Consider the following 18,552-nt stretch of genomic DNA (forward strand, 5'->3'; position numbering starts at 1 on the left):
TATTCCTGGCACACATGCTCATTTCTTAGTGCTATGAAAATCCAGTGATTTTTGTAAACGAATTTTGAGAGCCTCCGTCCACCCAAAATGTGTTTTTTAATGGTCTAATTTTTCTTAGGTCGAACTGGAAGAGCAGGGAATAAGGGAAAAGCAATTACATTTTTCACTGAAGATGATAAACCATTATTAAGAAGGTAAATTAGAAAAAATAACCTAGTGCTATTGGCAGAATTGCTTCATTCTTATATGTATATTCAATTAAGAGATAATTACGGAATGGCTACGTCCCAGAGTCTACTGATAATGGTGTTAGTTAACCATATTTTAGCCATGGGAAAGGAAAAATGATCAAAGGGCCTTGTTTTTGCCCTTCCATTATTAGATTTTGGAAATGCATATTCAAAGTGGAATAATGTTCATTGTAAGTTTCAGATTCACAGGACTCTTTCAGTGGTTGACGTTAGATTTTAATGTAGAAGATGAGTTTCCTGCATTTTGACTGTCTGCAGTAATCTTTGGTTGATGGTGATTGATAACACTTCACATTTCTAGGTAATGAAATCTAGTTTTGGCCAAAGGGGGTTTGTACTTATATCTATTTATTGGTTTTGGTAAATATTTTGATTGTGCTTTCTGAGCTTTGGCTCTGCCACCTGTCAGCCTTTGTATCGCTTTGAGCAGATTCAAGTGTGCGTGTGTAGAGGGGTATATTCCAGCAACCTAGATCCACCATAGGCCTCAGCAACTGCAAGCATGTGAATCTCATGACCCAAATAATTAGTGTAACTATGAACCTCAGTTTTCCATCTGTGAAATGAGGATAGTGACAGTATTTACAACACAGGCTTGTTGTGAAGAGTGAAGAAGTTACTATACACAAAAAACTTGGCAACAGTGCCAGCCCCATAGTAGGCACTTCCACTTAATGAATTTAAGCTTGACTCTGGCTTCAGTCAGTGCTTCGTCCAAGATTGATTGAGTTTACCAGCTTTATAGGATTTGATAAATGTTGAAATAAGTGTTATCTCTAGTTATTCATCAGTGCATTAATTTCAGCCCAGTGGATAGTTCTCTCTGTAATCCAATGTGCTTACATCAGGTAATAATTGATAACATATCAGAACACTTTGTGGATTACTTTGTGCAGTTTTAGTTCCCTCTAACGTTGTGCAGAGGGTTTACATTCATAAACATCCGTTTAGCAAGATACAAGTTTATGGGTTTCTTTTTCAGCGTTGCCAATGTTATACAGCAGGCCGGGTGTCCTGTACCAGAATACATAAAAGGTTTTCAGAAACTACTAAGGTACAATCTTGAATTTACCTGGATCTTAGACTCTCTGTCTCTTTGTATATACACTCTTTTTTTTTTTTTCTTGCTCTGTTGCCCAGGCTGGAATGCAGTGGCATGATCACAGCTCACTATAGCCTTGATCTCCTGGGCTCAAGTGATCCTCCTGCCTCAGTCCCCTGAGTAGCTGGGACTACAGGCATGCATCACCATGCCTGGCTATAATATTTTTTAGATTTATGGGGAGTAGAAATGGGGTCTTGCTATGTTAACCAGGCTAATCTTGAACTCCTGGTCTCAAGTGATCCTATCTTATATCTTTGCATCCCAAAGTGCTGGGATTACAGGCATGAGTCACTGTGCCCAGCCCAAAACTGCTTGTGAATATTATATATTATTTCCTTGCCAGTTTTTTATCCTTTATTTTTTATTTTTTTAAATTTTTTTTCCTTGAGATGAAGTCTCAGCTCATTGCAACCTCTGCCTTCCAGATTTAAGCAGTTCTCCTGCCTCAGCCTCTCAAGTGGCTAGAATTACAGGTGTGTGCCACCACGCCCAGCTAATCTTTGTATTTTTAGTAGAGACGGGGTTTCATCATGTTGGCCAGGCTGGTCTCAAACTCCTGACCTCAAGTGATCTGCCTGCCTCGGCCTCCTAAAGTGCTGGGATTATAGGCATGAGCTACTGTACCCAGCCTTATCCTTGAAATTTTAAGTATTCAGATTCTTTTAAAAGTATTCAGTATAAGCAAAATATGCTAAGAATTATTTTGGTTCATAAAACCAGTAAAAAACTTAATTGATCAAAATCAAACTCTGATGCTTGTTAACATAGGATATAAGGTTGGCACAGGACATATTTTTATCACAGTCAGTAGCTTTTTAAAAGGTGGATTGAATTTATCATCCCTTTGAGTTAGCTCTCTAAATGCTATTAGGTGACCTCATTTATTAAAGTAGTTAACAGCCCCACCTTAAACCAGTAAATGGTTTTAAAAAATGAATTTTGTGGCCGGATGCAGTAGCCCACGCCTGTAGTCCCAGCATTTTGGGAGGCCGAGGTGGGCGGATCACCTGAGGTCGGGAGTTTGAGACCAGCCTGACCAACATGGAGAAACCCCATCTCTACTTAAAATACAAAAAAAAATTTATCTGGGCATGGCGGTGCATGCCTGTAATCCCAGCTACTCGGGAGGCTGAGGCAGGAGAATCGCCTGAACCCAGGAGGCAGAGGTTGCAGTGAGCCGAGATTCCACCATTGCACTCCAGCCTGGGCAACAAGAGCAAAACTCCGTCTCAAAGAAACAAAAAATGAATTTTGTGATCAAGGATCAAAACTAATTCTAGCTTTAACTCTTCTAATTGAAGTTGGACTTCATTTGTTTCCTCTTTTACTTTATAACTTTCAGCAAACAAAAGAAAAAGATGATTAAGAAACCATTGGAAAGGGAGAGCATTAGTACAACTCCAAAATGTTTCTTAGAAAAAGCTAAGGATAAACGGTAAGTATGTGGTAAGAAAAATGGCTGTTTGACACCATCATAAAGTTATAGTAGGCATTATTTTTCCTTAGGGTAAATTTTTAGAAGTAAAATTGAGGCCGGGCGCGGTGGCTCAAGCCTGTAATCCCAGCACTTTGGGAGGCCGAGACGGGCGGATCACGAGGTCAGGAGATCGAGACTATCCTGGCTAACACAGTGAAACCCCGTCTCTACTAAAAAATACAAAAAAAACTTAGCCGGGCGAGGTGGCAGGCGCCTGTAGTCCCAGCTACTCGGGAGGCTGAGGCAGGAGAATGGCGTGAACCCGGGAGGCGGAGCTTGCAGTGAGCTGAGATCTGGCCACTGCACTCCAGCCTGGGTGACAGAGCGAGACTCCGTCTCAAAAAAAAAAAAAAAAAAAAAAAAGCAAAATTGATACTACAGTCTGTTATAAAATGTGATAAAAATAATATATTTTAGGTTGCCTATAATTGGGGAATTTGTTTGTTTGTTGGTTGGTTGGTTTTTTTGGGATGGAGTCTCGCACTGTTGCCCAGGCTGGAGTGCAGTAGTGTGATCTCGGCTCACTGCAACCTCTGCCTCCCGGATTCAAGCTATTCTACTGCCTCATCCTCCCAAATAGCTGGGATTACAGGCTCCTGCCCACCACACCCAGCTAATTTTTTTGTATTTTTATTAGACACGGAGTTTCACCATGTTGGTCAGGCTGACCTCAGGTGATCCACCCGCCTCAGCCTTCCAGAGTGCTGGGATTACAGGCGTGAGCCACCGTGCCCGGCCAGGAATTTATTTTAATGTTGGAATTTTTCTGTGTCAATATGTTGATGATCTGCTTTTTTCCATCTTGGAAAATATTATTTCAATTCCTTATAAATTAGAATTGTACTGCCCACCTTCTCTACACAACCCACATTAAGACATGCTACTAAGGCCAGTAGTTAGGACCATTGACTTACATGAATCTAGTCTTCTTTGAAGCTCCTTCATATTCTGGGCAGGATTTCAATATGATCTCAGGCTTATGCAGATGCACATTGTAACAGCTGTAAAAAGTATTACTTAGGTAAATTTGTGCTAGCTTAGCTGAGTTTTATGAGGATATTAAAGCATAGTTTTTTAGCGTACATATAGATTCCCTTATTTTGCCCAGTAATACTAGGAAGCTTTATATTTTGAAAAGGATAGGTCAAGATATTCTGAACAGTTATACTCTTTCCACTATTTAAGGAAAATGGCACTCTTCACATTGTACCAGAACCAGGTTATTATATACTGTAGTAGAATTGTTCAAGTCTATAATTTGTTGGGTTTTTTTTCCCCTGAGAGTGCTGTCAGTGGCCTAGGATATTACCATTGTGAAATATGCTAATGCTTATATCCAGTTACCTCACATCTGTTCTATAGAAGTCATTAGGAAAAAACTGTTTCCATAACCAGTAGGCATTTACCAAGTTGTCCTGCAAGGTACTTGGTGGTGGTAGGATATACAAATGAATATAAAATGAGACTCCTTTCCTGAAGCTGCGGAATGAAGATTCGTGTACATGACAGAAAATTAGAGACTGGTTTTTAAATAAAATAGGAGTTTAGAGAAGAGAAAGATGATTGTGAATTGGTGTGGTTACAGAAGTTTCAACAAAGTAGAACTGTCTTTAAGGATAGGTAAAATTTAGGCATGGAGAAGGGAACAAGATGAACAGAGGCATGAAAATTAGAGTGTACTTTGTAATAAGTGAACAAGAGTTCACATGTTGGTATTGACTATGAGGAATAAAGGTCAGTTCAAATATACAATTTATATAGTGTCCCAAAATTTTATCGTACTTTTGTTTTAATAACTTAGGAAGGAAAAGTGCTACAAACTGAAAAAAGTATATTTGAATGATCAATCCTTTTAATTCCATTTGTACTTAATTCAGTTTTGGGAATGCTTCACATTCACTTTTTTTTTTTGAGATGGAGTCTTGCTGTGCCGCCCTGTCGCCCAGGCTGGAGTGCAGTGGCGCAAACTCCGCTCACTGCAACCTCCACCTCCCAGGTTCAAGTGATTATCGTGCCTAAGCCTTCTAGGTAGCTGAGATTACAGGCACCCGCCACCATACCCGGCTAATTTTTGTATTTTTACTAGAGACAGGGTTTCACCATGTTGGCCAGGCTAGCCTCGAACTCTCGGCCTCATGTGATCTTCCACTTCAGCCTCCCAAAGTGCTGGGATTACAAGTGTGAGCCACTGCACCTGGCCAACATTTTTAAATTTTAATTTTCTGTCGCAACACTTTCTGGGTGACACGTAGACCAGTGGATTGGTAGCGAACCTTGTTATGCTTGGCCGCTTTGGTCACCTAATCTGTCTTAATAGACCTGTTGGTGGGAGAGGAGTGGGTCACATCAGAACTGTTATGCATGCATTACTCTTTGGATGGTCTTAAAGCCAAGATAACAAATGCAGTCCTTTCAGGCACTGAGCAGCAACTGATGAAAGTTTTTACAAAGGTCAAAAATCAACTAGAACATAAGATGGTGACTATGTTGAATTTTAATAAGATCCATCAGTATTTTAAATAATTATACTTTAAATGCTGATTTGTTTTTGTTTTGAGATGGAATCTCTGTCGCTAGGCTGGAGTGCGGTGGCGCGATCTCGGCTCACTGCAACCTCCGCCTCCCGGGCTTAAGTGGTTCTCCTGCCTCCGCCTCCTGAGTAGCTGGGATTACAGGCATGTCCCACCATGCCCAGCTAATTTTTGTATTTTTAGTAAAGACAGGATTTCACCATGTTGGCCAGGATGGTCTTGATCTCCTGGCCTTGTGATCTGCCTGCCTCCGCCTCCCAAAGTGTTGGGGTTACAGGCATGAGCCACTGCACCTGCCTTCCTCTGAGGTTATTAAAACTTAATTTGTACTAAGACTTCGAAGACACTTGATATAAATCTTGTCATATCAGCCCCCTGCTTTGGGTGCTTTGGTTGTGTCTCCATTTTCTTCGTGTGTAAAGGTTATACTACTTAACATAGCATACAAGCAAGACCTGTCATGATCCCACTCTGGCTTCCCTCTGCACTGTCGATGTTTCCTTCATGATCCCACCCATGCCGATAGGCTCAGCTCATACCTCTGTGCTCATAGCTCTTAAGGGCACATCTTCAGCCCCAACTTCCCCATTGAGCTACAGACCTGAATCCTTGTTGCTTAGTGGACCTCACTTCAGGCACCACAAACTTGGCCCCATGCAGTGAGTGGGGGAGGAACTGGATTTGGAGCCAGAAGAACTGGTTCTAGTATCTACTTCCCTGTGTAGAGTTGGGATTTGGGATTATATGAGTTAGTACACACCAAAGAACTTTGTATTACTGTAATAATAGTTTGCAAACATTGATTATTTTCTCAAAACTTTTTTCCTTTGTCTGTTACCACTTAGTTAATGACATTCGACCTTCACTAGGCTATAGGATCAGAATGATAGGATTCATGTCTAACATGGATTACCAGTAAGTGATGACTGGCAAGTTACTCAACCACTCTGTGCCTCATTTTCCTCATCTGTAAACGGAGGATAATACTAGAATACTCCTCATAAGCTGTTAGGAAAATTACCTGAGTTAATACACGTAAAGCACTTAATAACAGTTTCTAGCACTTAGTAAGCACTGAATCAGTGTGAACTCATTAGGTCAGGATCCAAATCTATCTGTCATAGCATGTATTAATGTAGTTTACTGTGATGGTTTTGCCTCACTTAGGTGATTGTGATTTTCTAAAGGGCAGAGACCATGTCTAATGCATCTTTGTGTTCCTGGTGCCCGTTATTTGATACACAGTAGGTTTCAGTAAATGTTTATTAAACTGGTGGTAGAGTTATGGAAAGTAAATATATCTAGAATTTTTTATTCCGTTTTCCCTACTTTGCTCTTTACAGGAAAAAGGTCACTGGTCAGAACAGCAAGAAGAAAGTAGCTCTTGAAGACAAAAGTTAAAAACAGACTTTAAAAATACCATCCCAGAAATGTAATTTTATGATCCCAACATGAATGGTGTTTTCATGGAATACTTGAAGTCTTACAGTCACCTGTACCAAACATTTGAAATCAACTACAAGTACCTGGGACTGGTGAAAAATGATCCTAAGCTATCAAGTCAATTTCAATTTGTAGGTGCCTTTTTTTTTTTTTTCTTTAGAGATGGGATCTTGCCATGTTGCCCAGGCTGCTCTTGAACTCCTGACCTCATGCAATCCTCCTGCCTCAGCCTCCCAAGTAGCTGAGGTTACAGGCACAAGCCGCTGCACCCAGCTCTGTAGGTGACTTTTAAATGATTATACAATGGAAATAACATTTCATTGACATTGGTTTGAATCCAGAGAGATACTTCTTATAGAAGAACAAGTGTTTATGCTAAAAATAACACCAAAATGTGGTAAACTCTTAAGGACTTTTCCCTTTGAGTGTGAAGGAAGGTGTGATGAATGCTATGGAGAGGCATCTGGAACAGAAATTCAAAATAAAGCCTTGACATTAAATACCCCTTCCACTGCTCACTTTGTGGATGGTAGCATGGGCTGTCTACCAAGAAGAAACCTGCTGCTCTCTTAATTTTAGTATTTCCTAATTAGTTGATGGCCTTTTGTGTTGTGAACCACAACAAAGAGAGGCCTCTTTCGTGGCTGGTTATTCAAGTTCCCTGGGATTTTAAATTCTTTGGTCTATTAAGTATCCTTGTATTGGATACTTAATACCTTAGCCCTGCCATGATGTTGCACAAGATCATGATCGGCTTCTCTCTTTCTTCATTTTCCGTCATTTAACCATATTCTTTCCTGTCTCTTTCCATTTAAGATTATTTTATTTGAATACTGATAAACATTTTATCCTGATAAGGAAGAATGTTCCTGTTACTTGATATACCTCTGTCTTCATTCTGTTACAGCTTATCTTTCCTTAGGTTGATGGCACCTCATTTAGTAAGTAGATCTCTGCCTAAGCTAAAGGATTATGATCATATGGTGTTGGAGACTATTACTATTAGATTTTTCTCAGATACGAGTTTTGTACAATGGAATGAAAAATTGACTTCATACACGTAAGACTGTTGCCTAAGAATGACTTGAATGTTATCAGTACTACTACAGAACTATAATATACATTACCTTTTCTCAGCAGCATTTGAATTCAACTTATTTATTTCCTCTATTCGCAGCTTTTTCTAGAGTCAGAACAGGTGGACTTTGTTTTGAATATTTTAGATGGGACAAAAATTGTTCATCTTCAGAATTTATTTAATGATAGACCTGGTACAGGGTGTAAAAATACTTACAAGAATATGGTTTTTTTGTTTGTTCATGCAAACATCCTTTACCCAATATATATTCTGGAGGTAGGTATACTGGTGCAACCCATTTGCCAGCTGTGTGACTTTGAATAAGTTCTTAATTTCTCAGAGTTTCAGTGTTCTCATCTATGAAATTGTGTCTCAAATTGTAAGTACCTAGCACTGTACCTGACACATAGTAAACTCACAATAAATATTCCTTTAACACACATAGATTTTGTTAGAAAAACAGGCTTGATAACACAGTTCCTACCCTTACAATATAATGTTAGAGAGAAAGTAAAGGAGCAGATGGAGTCACGCATCACTTAATGACAGAGATATGTTCTGAGTAACGCGTCGTTAGGTGATTTTGTCATTGTGTAAACATCATGTTATATACTTCCACAAACCTAGATGGTATAGCCTACTGTACACCTAGGCTATGTGGTACAGTCTATCGCTCCTAGGCTACAGACCTGTGTAGCATGTTACTGTCTTGAATGCTATAGACTGTTGGAACATGTAGACTTTTATAAACACTGCCCACTTAATCTATACTAAATTTATTGAAAATATTTTTCTTGGCCAGGTGTGGTGGCTCACGCCTGTAATCCTAGCACTTTGGGAGGCCTAGGTGGGCAGATTGAGCTCAGGAGTTTGAGACCAGCCCAGGCAACATGGCAAAACCCCATCTCTACTAGAAAAATACCAAAAAAAGTTAGCCAGGTGTGGTAACATAATCCCAGCTACTTAGGAGTCTGAGGCAGGAGAATAGCTTGAACCTGTGAGGCAGGGGTTGCAGTAAGCCGAGATCGCGCTACTGCACTCCAGCCTGGGCAACAGGGCAAGACTCTCTTGAAAATATACACACACACATATTATATATATATGTTATATATATAATATATATTTTTTTCTTCAATAAAGTAACCTTAGCGTGCTGTAACTTTTTTACTTTGTAAGAGTTTTTGTTTTTTTTTTTTCTTGAGAAACAGTGTCTGTCGCCTAGTCTGGAGTTTAGTGGCACAATCATGGCTTACTGCAGCCTTGACCTCTTAGACTCAAGTGATCCTCAAACCTCAGCCTCCTGTATAGCTGGTACTATAGGTGTGGGCCACCAACACTCAGGTAATTTTTAAATTTTTTTTGTAGAGACGAGGTTTCACTTGTTGTCCAGGTTGGGTTTTTTAGAAAAATTTTTTTTTTTTGAGGTGGAGTCTTCCTCTGTTGCCCAGGCTGGAGTGCGGTGGAATGATCTCGGCTCACTGCAACCTCTGACTCCTGGGTTCAAGTGATTCTCCTGCCTCAGCCTCCCGAGTAGCTGGGACTACAGGCATGCACCACCACACCCAGCTAATTTTTGTATTTTTAGTAGAGACGGGGTTTCACCATGTTGGCCAGGCTGGTCTCAAAGTCCTGACCTTGGGTGAGCCACTGCCTCTGGCCTTTATAAACTTTTTGACTCTTGTAATAACACTTAGCCTAAAATGCAAACGTACAGCCGTAGAAAAATATTTTCTTTCTTTATACCCTTATTGTAGAAGCTTTTTTTCCTATTAAGTTTTTTTTTTTGTTTTATTTTACTATTTACTTTTAAACTTTTTCGTTAAAAACCATGGCACAAACACACACATTATGCTAGGCCTACGAAAGGTCAGGATCATCAGTCTCACTGACTTCCACCCCCACTTCTCATCCCACCATTGTATCTGCTGTCTGTGGCTGACCAAAACATCATCATGTAGCACATGACTAGTGTGACAAGTGCTGTTAGATGTAAGGCCATGATGCTAAAGCATCACAGGAGGGCATCTAACCCAGATTGGGGATGTCATGGAAGGCCGACATCCTGAGTTGAATCCTACAAATGTAAAAACCAATAGGTAAAGAAGAGGAACAAAAAGTATTCCAAGACAAACTGAGGTCACATCTATGATCCTTGTCTTTATTGTGTCTGTTTAAAGTATCTACAGTAACCTGCATCAACTTAGTCAATGTATTAATACTAAATTTAGCTCCTTCAAAGCAGTCTGAACTGCGTGCTACATAAATTTCAGCTTCACCCAGGGAAGGGAAGGAGTGAAATTAGTGAATAGACAGTTACAGCAAAAGACAGAAACAAAAAACAAAAATTGAATAGCTGGTTCTAGTGAATGAGCAAGGACTTTGGCGTCAAACTGGCCTGGATTTGAATCCTGATCCTATTTGCTTGTAGCTGTATGATCTGGACAAATGACGTTGTTTCTAACCTTGATTTTCTCATCTGTAAGATGCCAATTGTAACTCCTAAGGATACTGAGGATTTTTAAAAATGGGCTTACAGTTCCTGACCAGTGGTTTGTGCCTAATAAATAACTTATTACAAATTGTTTCCCAGTAAAAACCCTGAGACAAGAGTGAAAAAATAAAGCTAATTAATCCATTACTTGCTAACAAGCAAACTACATGCTTGAGAAAAGTACTCAACTTTTATGTTTTACTTCCAGACAGTAGTTTGATTAAAACAAAAAAAAAATCACAGTCCAGGCATGTGGCTTACGGCTCACACCCTGGCTCTGGGAGGCCAAGGCGGGAGCATAGCTTGAACCCAGGAGTTTGAAACCAGCCTGGGCAACATAGATCCTATCTCTACAAAAAAAAATTGGCCCCGTGTGGTGGTGCATGCCTGTGGTCCCAGCTACTCAGGATGCTGAGGCGAGAAGATCGCTTGAGCCCGGGAGGTTGAGGCTGCTGTGAGCCGTGATCATGCCACTGCACTCCAGCCTGGACAACACAGCAAGACCCTGTCCCCCCCCAAAAAAAAAAAAAATTCTGTTAAAAAAATGCCGAAATAGCTTCAGAGTAGTTATGAACTGCTTCCCAAAAACCACTGTTTTGCACTTACCTGCAAGAATAGGAAAAACAAAGGGACTGTGAGGTGGCAGGATGGCAGAAACAAACAAGAGTAGTACACCTTGGAGTTTTTTTTGAAATATGGGTTGGGTTTTTGTGCTTTGGTTGATTTAAAATAAAATTTAAATGCCTTCAGCGTCTGTGATAGGTGCCAACATGAAGCTGCCGAGTTCCAGAGAAAGGGGGGACAGCTGATCACTAATCAGTGCTGCGAGACTATCAAAGGGCCCTTCAGGAGCTATTAAAATAAAATTTAAATGCCTTCAGCGTCTGTGATAGGTGCCAACATGAAGCTGCCGAGTTCCAGAGAAAGGGGGGACAGCTGATCACTAATCAGTGCTGCGAGACTATCAAAGGGCGCTTCAGGAGCTATCTGTTCTTTGTGTGTAAAGAGAGAACACCAGTGTACCCCACCGTCTAGTTTAAAAATCAGGACTCAGCCTACTCTTTCCACTAACCGCGATCATGGTTTTCAAACGGAGGACCAACGGCGCTTTGCCACTGGGCCACCACCTGGGCCCTACCAGACAATGAATCAGCTCCCTTGGAGAGGCGCCTGCGACCGCCCCACCACCCGGAGAGCTAGAATTGAACCTGGGGGACCTCTGCGGCGCCCTATCACGTGCCGTGGGCGTGCCACGCCTCCCCGAGGGCCGGGGGAGTCACGTGGGCGCGCGGCCCCGCCCCATCGCCCTGTCCGCGGCGAGGTGGGGCCTGGTGTTTGCCCCGGAAGTGGATGTCTTCCTCTGACAGCTGCTGATAAGTTGGCGGCGGCGAGGGCAGCGGCAGGCCGGGAGCAAGATGGCGCTGCGGCCAGGAGCTGGGTCTGGCGGCGGCGGGGCCGCGGGAGCCGGCGCGGGGGCCGCCGGGGGAGGCAGGTAGGTGTGAAGGACCGGGCAGGAACCCCCTGGCCTCCGCGGGGGCGGCGAGGGGCGCTTGGCGGTTATGGCGGTTTTCTCCAGCTCCGATTCTTTTCCTTGGAACTGGGCTGCAGGAGGAGGGTCATCCCCCAGGGACCCAGGACGAAAGGGGCGTGTGGAGCCCGGGTGCCCGACGCTTGTGTTCCGGGCTCATTTGGGGACGCCGGCCGCCTGGGGTCGAGCGGGGAGCGGGCGCGCGCCCAGTGTGGGAGGGGAGAGAAGATGAGGGTCCTTTTGGGGTGGGGGGGGCGGGGTAAATCAGGAACCCCGACTCTGCTCCTAGTCCTGGCTGCCTTGAAGCGACCAGGGTCTTCCCTTTCCCTGGGCTTTCTAGACTTAACCAGATATGTTGGAGGGAGGGCTCTAAAAATCTGTTCACAAAGCTGGATGACTGTTTCCAAGGGGGTGTGTGTGTGGACGATTTGTCTCTTCCCCTTTTAGAGTGTCCTGTCCTCTTTATATTTCCTTAACCCGCGACAAACGGCAGGAACATCTAAAGACCTCTGAATTAGTAATGGTCTTGAGATAGAGTTATTGTCTTGTACACTAACTCTTAAGACTTGTCTGTCTCCTTTTTAAAAAGGCATTTAAAAACAAAGAAAATGCACTGTTAAACAGCAGTTGCGCATTTATTAGAACAAAGCTTCCAGACTCTTAGCCCTTAAACACATCTGCCCTCTGCCACATTTCAGCCAAGAACTGGCTGTGGTTCTTCTACCCAGAACGATAAGGGAGATGTACATTTGCAAGTTGACAGGTTCATTATCATTTAAGGAAATATTTTATTCCGGGAAGTTTTCACTCCACTTCTATAATGACCTAGTCTGATTTTGTTTTACTAACCAACACATACAGCACACACATTTGGAGGTACCCTAAATTATCTTTGGAAATCGAAGTGTTAGGTTTTGTTTTGTTTTGTTGTTTTTTTTTGTTTTTACATGCAGTGTTTCAGTTTCGGAGTCGTGAACACTACAAAAGTGTGAGGACCTTAAAGTTATCACCTCTTGCGGGTGCTTGTGTGTATGTCAGGAAACGAGCAGTGACTGTTCAATAAACCACCTGTGTGCAACCCCATTTTTCATTTCCTCTGCACATCTTAGACTTAAGATTTTTAAACTTTTTGCTTTCTCTTTTGTTCTCTTCGTTGTTTCATTAGAGGGTTTTTAAAAAAATAAATACTTGGTATAAGCCAGTTTCTGGCTGGAGAAGAAACACATGTAATAATGTCCCCTCTGTTTGTTTTCTTTTCTTTTTTTTTCTTTTTTTCTTTCGTCTTGTTTTTTTTTTTTTTTTTCTTTTTTGGAGAGGAAGTCTCGCTCTGTTACCCAGGCCAGAGTGCAGCGGCGCGATCTCGACCCACTGCAACCTCTGCCTCTAGGTTCAGGTGATTCTCCTGCCTCAGCCTCTGGAGTAGCTGGGATTACCCCCAGATGCGCGCCACCACGCCCAGCTAATTTTTGTTGATTGATCGATTGAGACAGAGTCTCGTTCTGTCACCCAGGCTGGAGTGCCGTGGCACGATCCCGGCTCAGTGCAACCTCCACCTCCCGGGTTCACGCGATTTTCCTGCCTCAGCCTCTCAAGTAGCTGGGATTACAGGCATGCTCCACCACGCCCAACTGATTTCTGTGTTTTTAGTAGAGACGGGGTTTCACCATGTTGGCCAGGCTGGTCTCAAACTCCTGGCCTCAAGTGATCCGCCCACCTCGGCCTTCCAAAGTTCTGGAATTACAGGCGTGAGTCACCGCGCCCGGCATCCTCTATTTATTTCCTATGTGTGATTACAGTTTCTAAAATATCCCTGGGTGGTATTAATTTGATCAAGTATATGATTAATCATGGCACCAAGTTCTGGGAAAATGTAAACTTAGAAGAATTGATATCTAGGCCCAAATTGTTATTTACTTAAAAAAAAAAAGGTTTTTGGGTGGGGAGGACCTCAGGTTCAAGTGCATTAATCCCTTTAGTTTATAGTATTTGAGTATCATTCGTCCATGGACGCAAATTTTTTAAATGAATATGGGTTGAATTTTGATAGAATGATTTTAAAATTTCCCTCCTTTGTAAATGTAGTAACATCTGTATTCTAAAACTGTAAACGATATATGGGAGAGAAAGAAATGATTAAAATGATCCTTACCTTGAAAAATGTGTGGTACATGTTACATATATTGGCAACTTTCTGAGACTGAGAAGCTGTATCCTCAATAGAAAAAGAAATACTATGTTTTTTTAGAGAGTTATGGTAAAGGCTGAAGCTATTTTATTTTTAATTTTCTTTTTGCCACCCACCCTCCCTGAAATTATTTTATAAGGAAACTAACATTATGGCAACGTAAGTATGTTAGAAGAAAAAGAACAGGCAACTTCTCTACACCTTTAATGGAGAAAATCCATGAACTATAACTGACTGTATTGTTTGGATACTTCTCTCTATTCTGAGAGGCTAAGCAAAAGACAATAATGTTTCCAAATTTAATATTAGCCTACTTTTGATTGGTGTCCTGAATGAGCTACTTTAGAATAAATGGTAGAGTTGTATAAATGGCAAAATTTGCCCAAGAGATGAGAAGTATCTTTTTTTTTTTTTAATCAAGTAAGGCAGAAAAAAAAAGTTGAAAGGTCTGGATTAGTCTGTAGTCATTGAATGCCTACATGGGTAAGGTACTGTTCTTGATGCTGTAATGAATTAAAAAGACATCAAAACATGGTCCCCATCCTTGGAGAATGTACAAAATAACTGTGGTACAAAGTAAAAGAGAACAAAAGAGGTCACGTTCTTCTAGAATGTTATCATTTATGAACTTGTCTATTTTTTCCTATCTTTTACAAGCTTTTAGAGGGCTTCCTCATCTTTTCTTCTTCCACTGCTTCTAGTACATTTTTGCACATAAAAAACATTCTGTAAGTTTTTGTGGATTCCAGCTACATCAAAGGCAAAGAAGTGGTATTTCAGTTGGGTTACAATTAGAGGAAGAGGAAGCGGTCAAGAGATTGTTGTAGAGCTGGAAAGGCCTAGTGAACACTAAGGAAACAACGTACCTGCAGTGCCAGATGACTGTGGCTCCGAGTGGTGGTGAAGAGTTTTGTGAGATTATTTTATAAGGAAACTAACATTAGTTTCCTTATAAAACTGAAAAGTAGAGTTGTGCCCAAACTAGAGAGGGCCTTGAGTTTAAACTAAGGAAATTCAGTTTCAGGGAAATCATTCCATAGTTTTAACTCCAGGAGTGCATCTTGCTAAAGGACCGTTTAATTACTGAGTAATGGTTCGTCATTTAGAAAGATGTCTGTCACTTGTGCTGCATCAGATGAATTAGAAACCAGAGTCTGGAGGAGGGGTGATCCATTAGGAAGTCTTTAGGAGTCTAGGCCTAAGAAGTGAAGGCTAGTGTCAAATCTAGGTTAGTAGCAAAGGTAACTGAAAAGGAGGGACGGATGAGATAGGTAAGTGACAGAGCTCTGCTTTCATACTGAGATATCAGTAATATATGAATTAGTGATTTCACCTTTGTAATTAAATTGTTGGTCATTTTGCTGCCCAGTTTTTTGCCAAGCTTTTACTGTCTTCTTAATGCCTCAGCTGCTTACCTAACCAATCTTTAAGCATGTTGATATTAGTTGTCTAAACATTTCAGAGAAAAATACAAATTTTTCCTAGGTCACTTAGCAGTTCGAGTTGCTAAATTCTTACCAAAGTCATGTTTGTCAGTAGTCTTACTTTTGTTTTTATTTTGTTTTCAAAGGAACCTTTATACATCTGTTTATGTATTTATGTCTATGTGATTGTCTTAGCTGAGACTTTGTCAGACTTGATTCTACATCCTCATTTGACAGAGGGGAAACCAGACAGGGGGTGAAGGAGATTGCACAGAGCTTCACAGTTACTTTATGGCAAAGCTGGAAGAAAGAAAATATAACACGAGTTTCCAATTCTTCTGAGCCACTAGACCATATGACTAATTTAAATGTTTAAGGCTGATTTTTAAAAACCTTGACAGCTTGATTACTTAAATGTGTTCATTGCTCCTAAATTTATCAATTTTAGCATATGAGTAATGTCTTTAAAAACTGAATACAGGCATACCTCATTGCAGTTAGCAGATACAGTGTTTTTTATAAATTGAAGGTTTGTGGCAACCCTGCATTGAGCAAGTTTATCCGCACAATTTTTCCACAACCTGTGTTCACTTCATGTCTCTGTCACATTTTGGTAATTCTCACAATATTTCAAACTCTTTCATTATTATTATTATTTGTTATGGTAATCTGTGATCAGTGTGTCTTTTATGTTACTGGTGTAATTGTTTTGGAGCACCACAAACCCAACTCGTATAAGCCAACAAACGTAATGGATAAATGTTTTGTGTAATCTGACGGCTCCATCTACCAGCTGTTCCCGTGTCTTCCTCTCCAAGGGCCTCCATATTCCCTGAGACAAAACATATTGAAGTTAGGCCGATGAACCCTACAATAGCCTCTAAGTGTTCAAGTGAAAGGAAGAGTCGCACATCTCTCCCTTTAAATCAGAAGCTAGAAATGATAAAGCTTAGTCATTAAGTGTTGAAAGCTGAGGTAGGTCAAAAGCTAGGCCTCTTACACCAGTTAAACTAAGTTGTGAATGCAGAGGAAAAGTTTCTGAAGGAAATTAAAAGTCCTATTCCAGGAAACACAAGTGTTAAGAAAGTGAAACAGCTTTGTTGCAAATATTGAGAAAGGGTGAGTGGTCTGGATAGAAGATTAAACCACCCTTAACTTTCCCTTAAGCCAAAGCCTAATCTGGAGCAAGATCCTTAGTCTCTTCAATTCTGTGAAGGCTGAAGGCTGAGAGAGGTGAGGAAGCTGCAGAAGAAAAGTTGGAAGCTAACAGGTCGGTTTATGAAGTTTAAGGAAAGAAGGTGTCTCCATAACATAAAAGTGCAAGGTGAAGCAGCAAGTGCTGATGTAGAAGCTTTAGCAACTTATTCAGAAGAGCTAAGATCATTGATGAAGGTGGCTATGCTAAACAATAGATTTTCTGTTTTCTTTTTTTTTTTTTAGACAGAGTCTCACTCTGTCACCCAGGCTGGAGTGCAGTGGCGTAATCTTGGCTCAGTGCAACCTCCGCCTCCCAGGTTCAAGTGATTCTTCTGCCTAGGCCTCCCCAGTGGCTGAGATTACAGGCGCGCGCCACCATGCCTGGCTAATTTTATATTTTTAGTAGAGATGGGGTTTCACTATGTTGGCCAGGCTGGTCACGAACTCCTGACCTGCCTTGACCTCCCAAAGTGCTGGGATTAACAGGCATGAGCAACCATGTCTGGCCAGATTTTCAGTGCAGACGAAGATGCACCCTAGGACTTTCCTAGCTAGAGAAGAGAGGTCAATGTCTGGTGCCAAAGGACAGGCTGACTCTCTTGTTAGGGCCTAATGCAGCTGGTGACTTTAAATTGAACCAATGCTCATTGACCACTTTGAAAATGTTAGGGCTTTTTAAAAGTATGCTAAATCTACTCTGCTTATACTCCATAAATTGAACCACAAAGCCTCAGTGACAGCACATCTGTTTACAGCATGGTTTACTGAGTATTTTTAGCCCATTGTTGAGACCAATTGTTCAGAAAAAAGATTCTTTTGAAAATATTACTGCTTATTGACAATGTGCCTGGTCACCCAAGAGCTCTGATGACAATGCATAAGAAGTTTAATGTTCTCATGCCTGCTAAAACAACATCCATTCTGCAGTCCATGAATCAAGGAGTAATTTCTCCTTTCATCTCTTATTATTTGAGAAATTTATTTCATAAGGCTATAATGCCCATAGATACTGATTTCTTTTGATGGAACTGGGCACAGTAAATTGAAAACTTTCTGGAAAAGAATCACTGTTATAATTTTTATATTCTTTATTGTTGTTGTTGTTATTTTGGAGAGATGAGGTCTCACTATGTTGCCAAGGCTGGTCTCAAATTCATGGGCTCAAGCAGTCCTCCCACCTTGGCCTCCCAAAGTGCTGGGATTACGGGTGTGAGCCACCAGGCCCAGCCATTCACTAGATTCTCTAAAGAGTATCTGGAAACCTTCTTTTCAGATCCTTGACTTCCAGATTAAGAGCCTTTCTCACTCAGAAGTCTTCCTTGATTTGTCCCTTTTTCTTTCTAGGCTCAGAGAAAGAAGTCCCACTTCGTTTTCAAACCAGATCCATTTTGCTAGTTTGTTTGTTTTGTTTTGTTTTGAAACAGAGTCTCGCTCTGTTGCTCAGGCTGGAGTGCAGTGGCTCAGCAATCTCAGCTCACTGCAACCTCTGCCTCCTGGGTTCAAGCAATTCTCATGTCTCAGCCTCCTGGATAGCTGGGATTACAGGCACATGCCACCACAACTGGCTAACTTTTGTATTTTTAGTAAAGATGGTGTTTTGCCATGTTGACCAGGCTGGTCTTGAACTCCTGGCCTCAACTGATCTGCCTGCCTTGGCCTCCCAGAGTCCTGGGATTACAGACATGCACCCCCTCATGTGGCCCCCTTTTGCTACTTTGTGTGTTAATCCCATTTCCTTAAAAACCTTATCAATCACTAAGTATGTATTTTGTCTCTTAAATTTTTTCTCCCTAGGGTCTCTTCCTCTTTCTCTGTTGAAACTAACTCACTCAACCATCACCG

The 18,552-nt window shown here is 41.3% G+C and overlaps 2 protein-coding genes across 7 annotated transcripts in view; both read left to right on the forward strand.

Annotated features, from left to right (window-relative positions):
• Window positions 1-7,946, forward strand: part of DDX52 (DExD-box helicase 52) — a 31,667-nt gene extending 23,721 nt beyond the window's left edge. Inside the window, exons 12-15 of the mRNA XM_025361209.1 lie at window positions 119-194; window positions 1,234-1,305; window positions 2,699-2,791; window positions 6,708-7,946. Of these exons, the coding sequence (XP_025216994.1) occupies window positions 119-194; window positions 1,234-1,305; window positions 2,699-2,791; window positions 6,708-6,765 (299 nt within the window). The 3' untranslated portion in view covers window positions 6,766-7,946. The remainder of the gene's footprint in view (window positions 1-118; window positions 195-1,233; window positions 1,306-2,698; window positions 2,792-6,707) is intronic.
• A 3,704-nt stretch (window positions 7,947-11,650) lies between these two features.
• The window catches only part of SYNRG (synergin gamma), a 93,378-nt gene continuing 86,476 nt past the window's right edge, over window positions 11,651-18,552 (forward strand). For 5 of the 6 annotated variants that reach the window (XM_025361203.1, XM_025361204.1, XM_025361205.1 and 2 more), the window contains exon 1: window positions 11,651-11,868. In XM_025361203.1, the coding sequence (XP_025216988.1) occupies window positions 11,792-11,868 (77 nt within the window). In that variant the 5' untranslated portion in view covers window positions 11,651-11,791. The remainder of the gene's footprint in view (window positions 11,869-18,552) is intronic. The other variant, XM_025361206.1, reaches the window with a different exon arrangement.

The sequence above is a fragment of the Theropithecus gelada genome, chromosome 16 (assembly GCF_003255815.1).
Source record: "Theropithecus gelada isolate Dixy chromosome 16, Tgel_1.0, whole genome shotgun sequence".
NCBI lineage: Eukaryota > Metazoa > Chordata > Mammalia > Primates > Cercopithecidae > Theropithecus > Theropithecus gelada.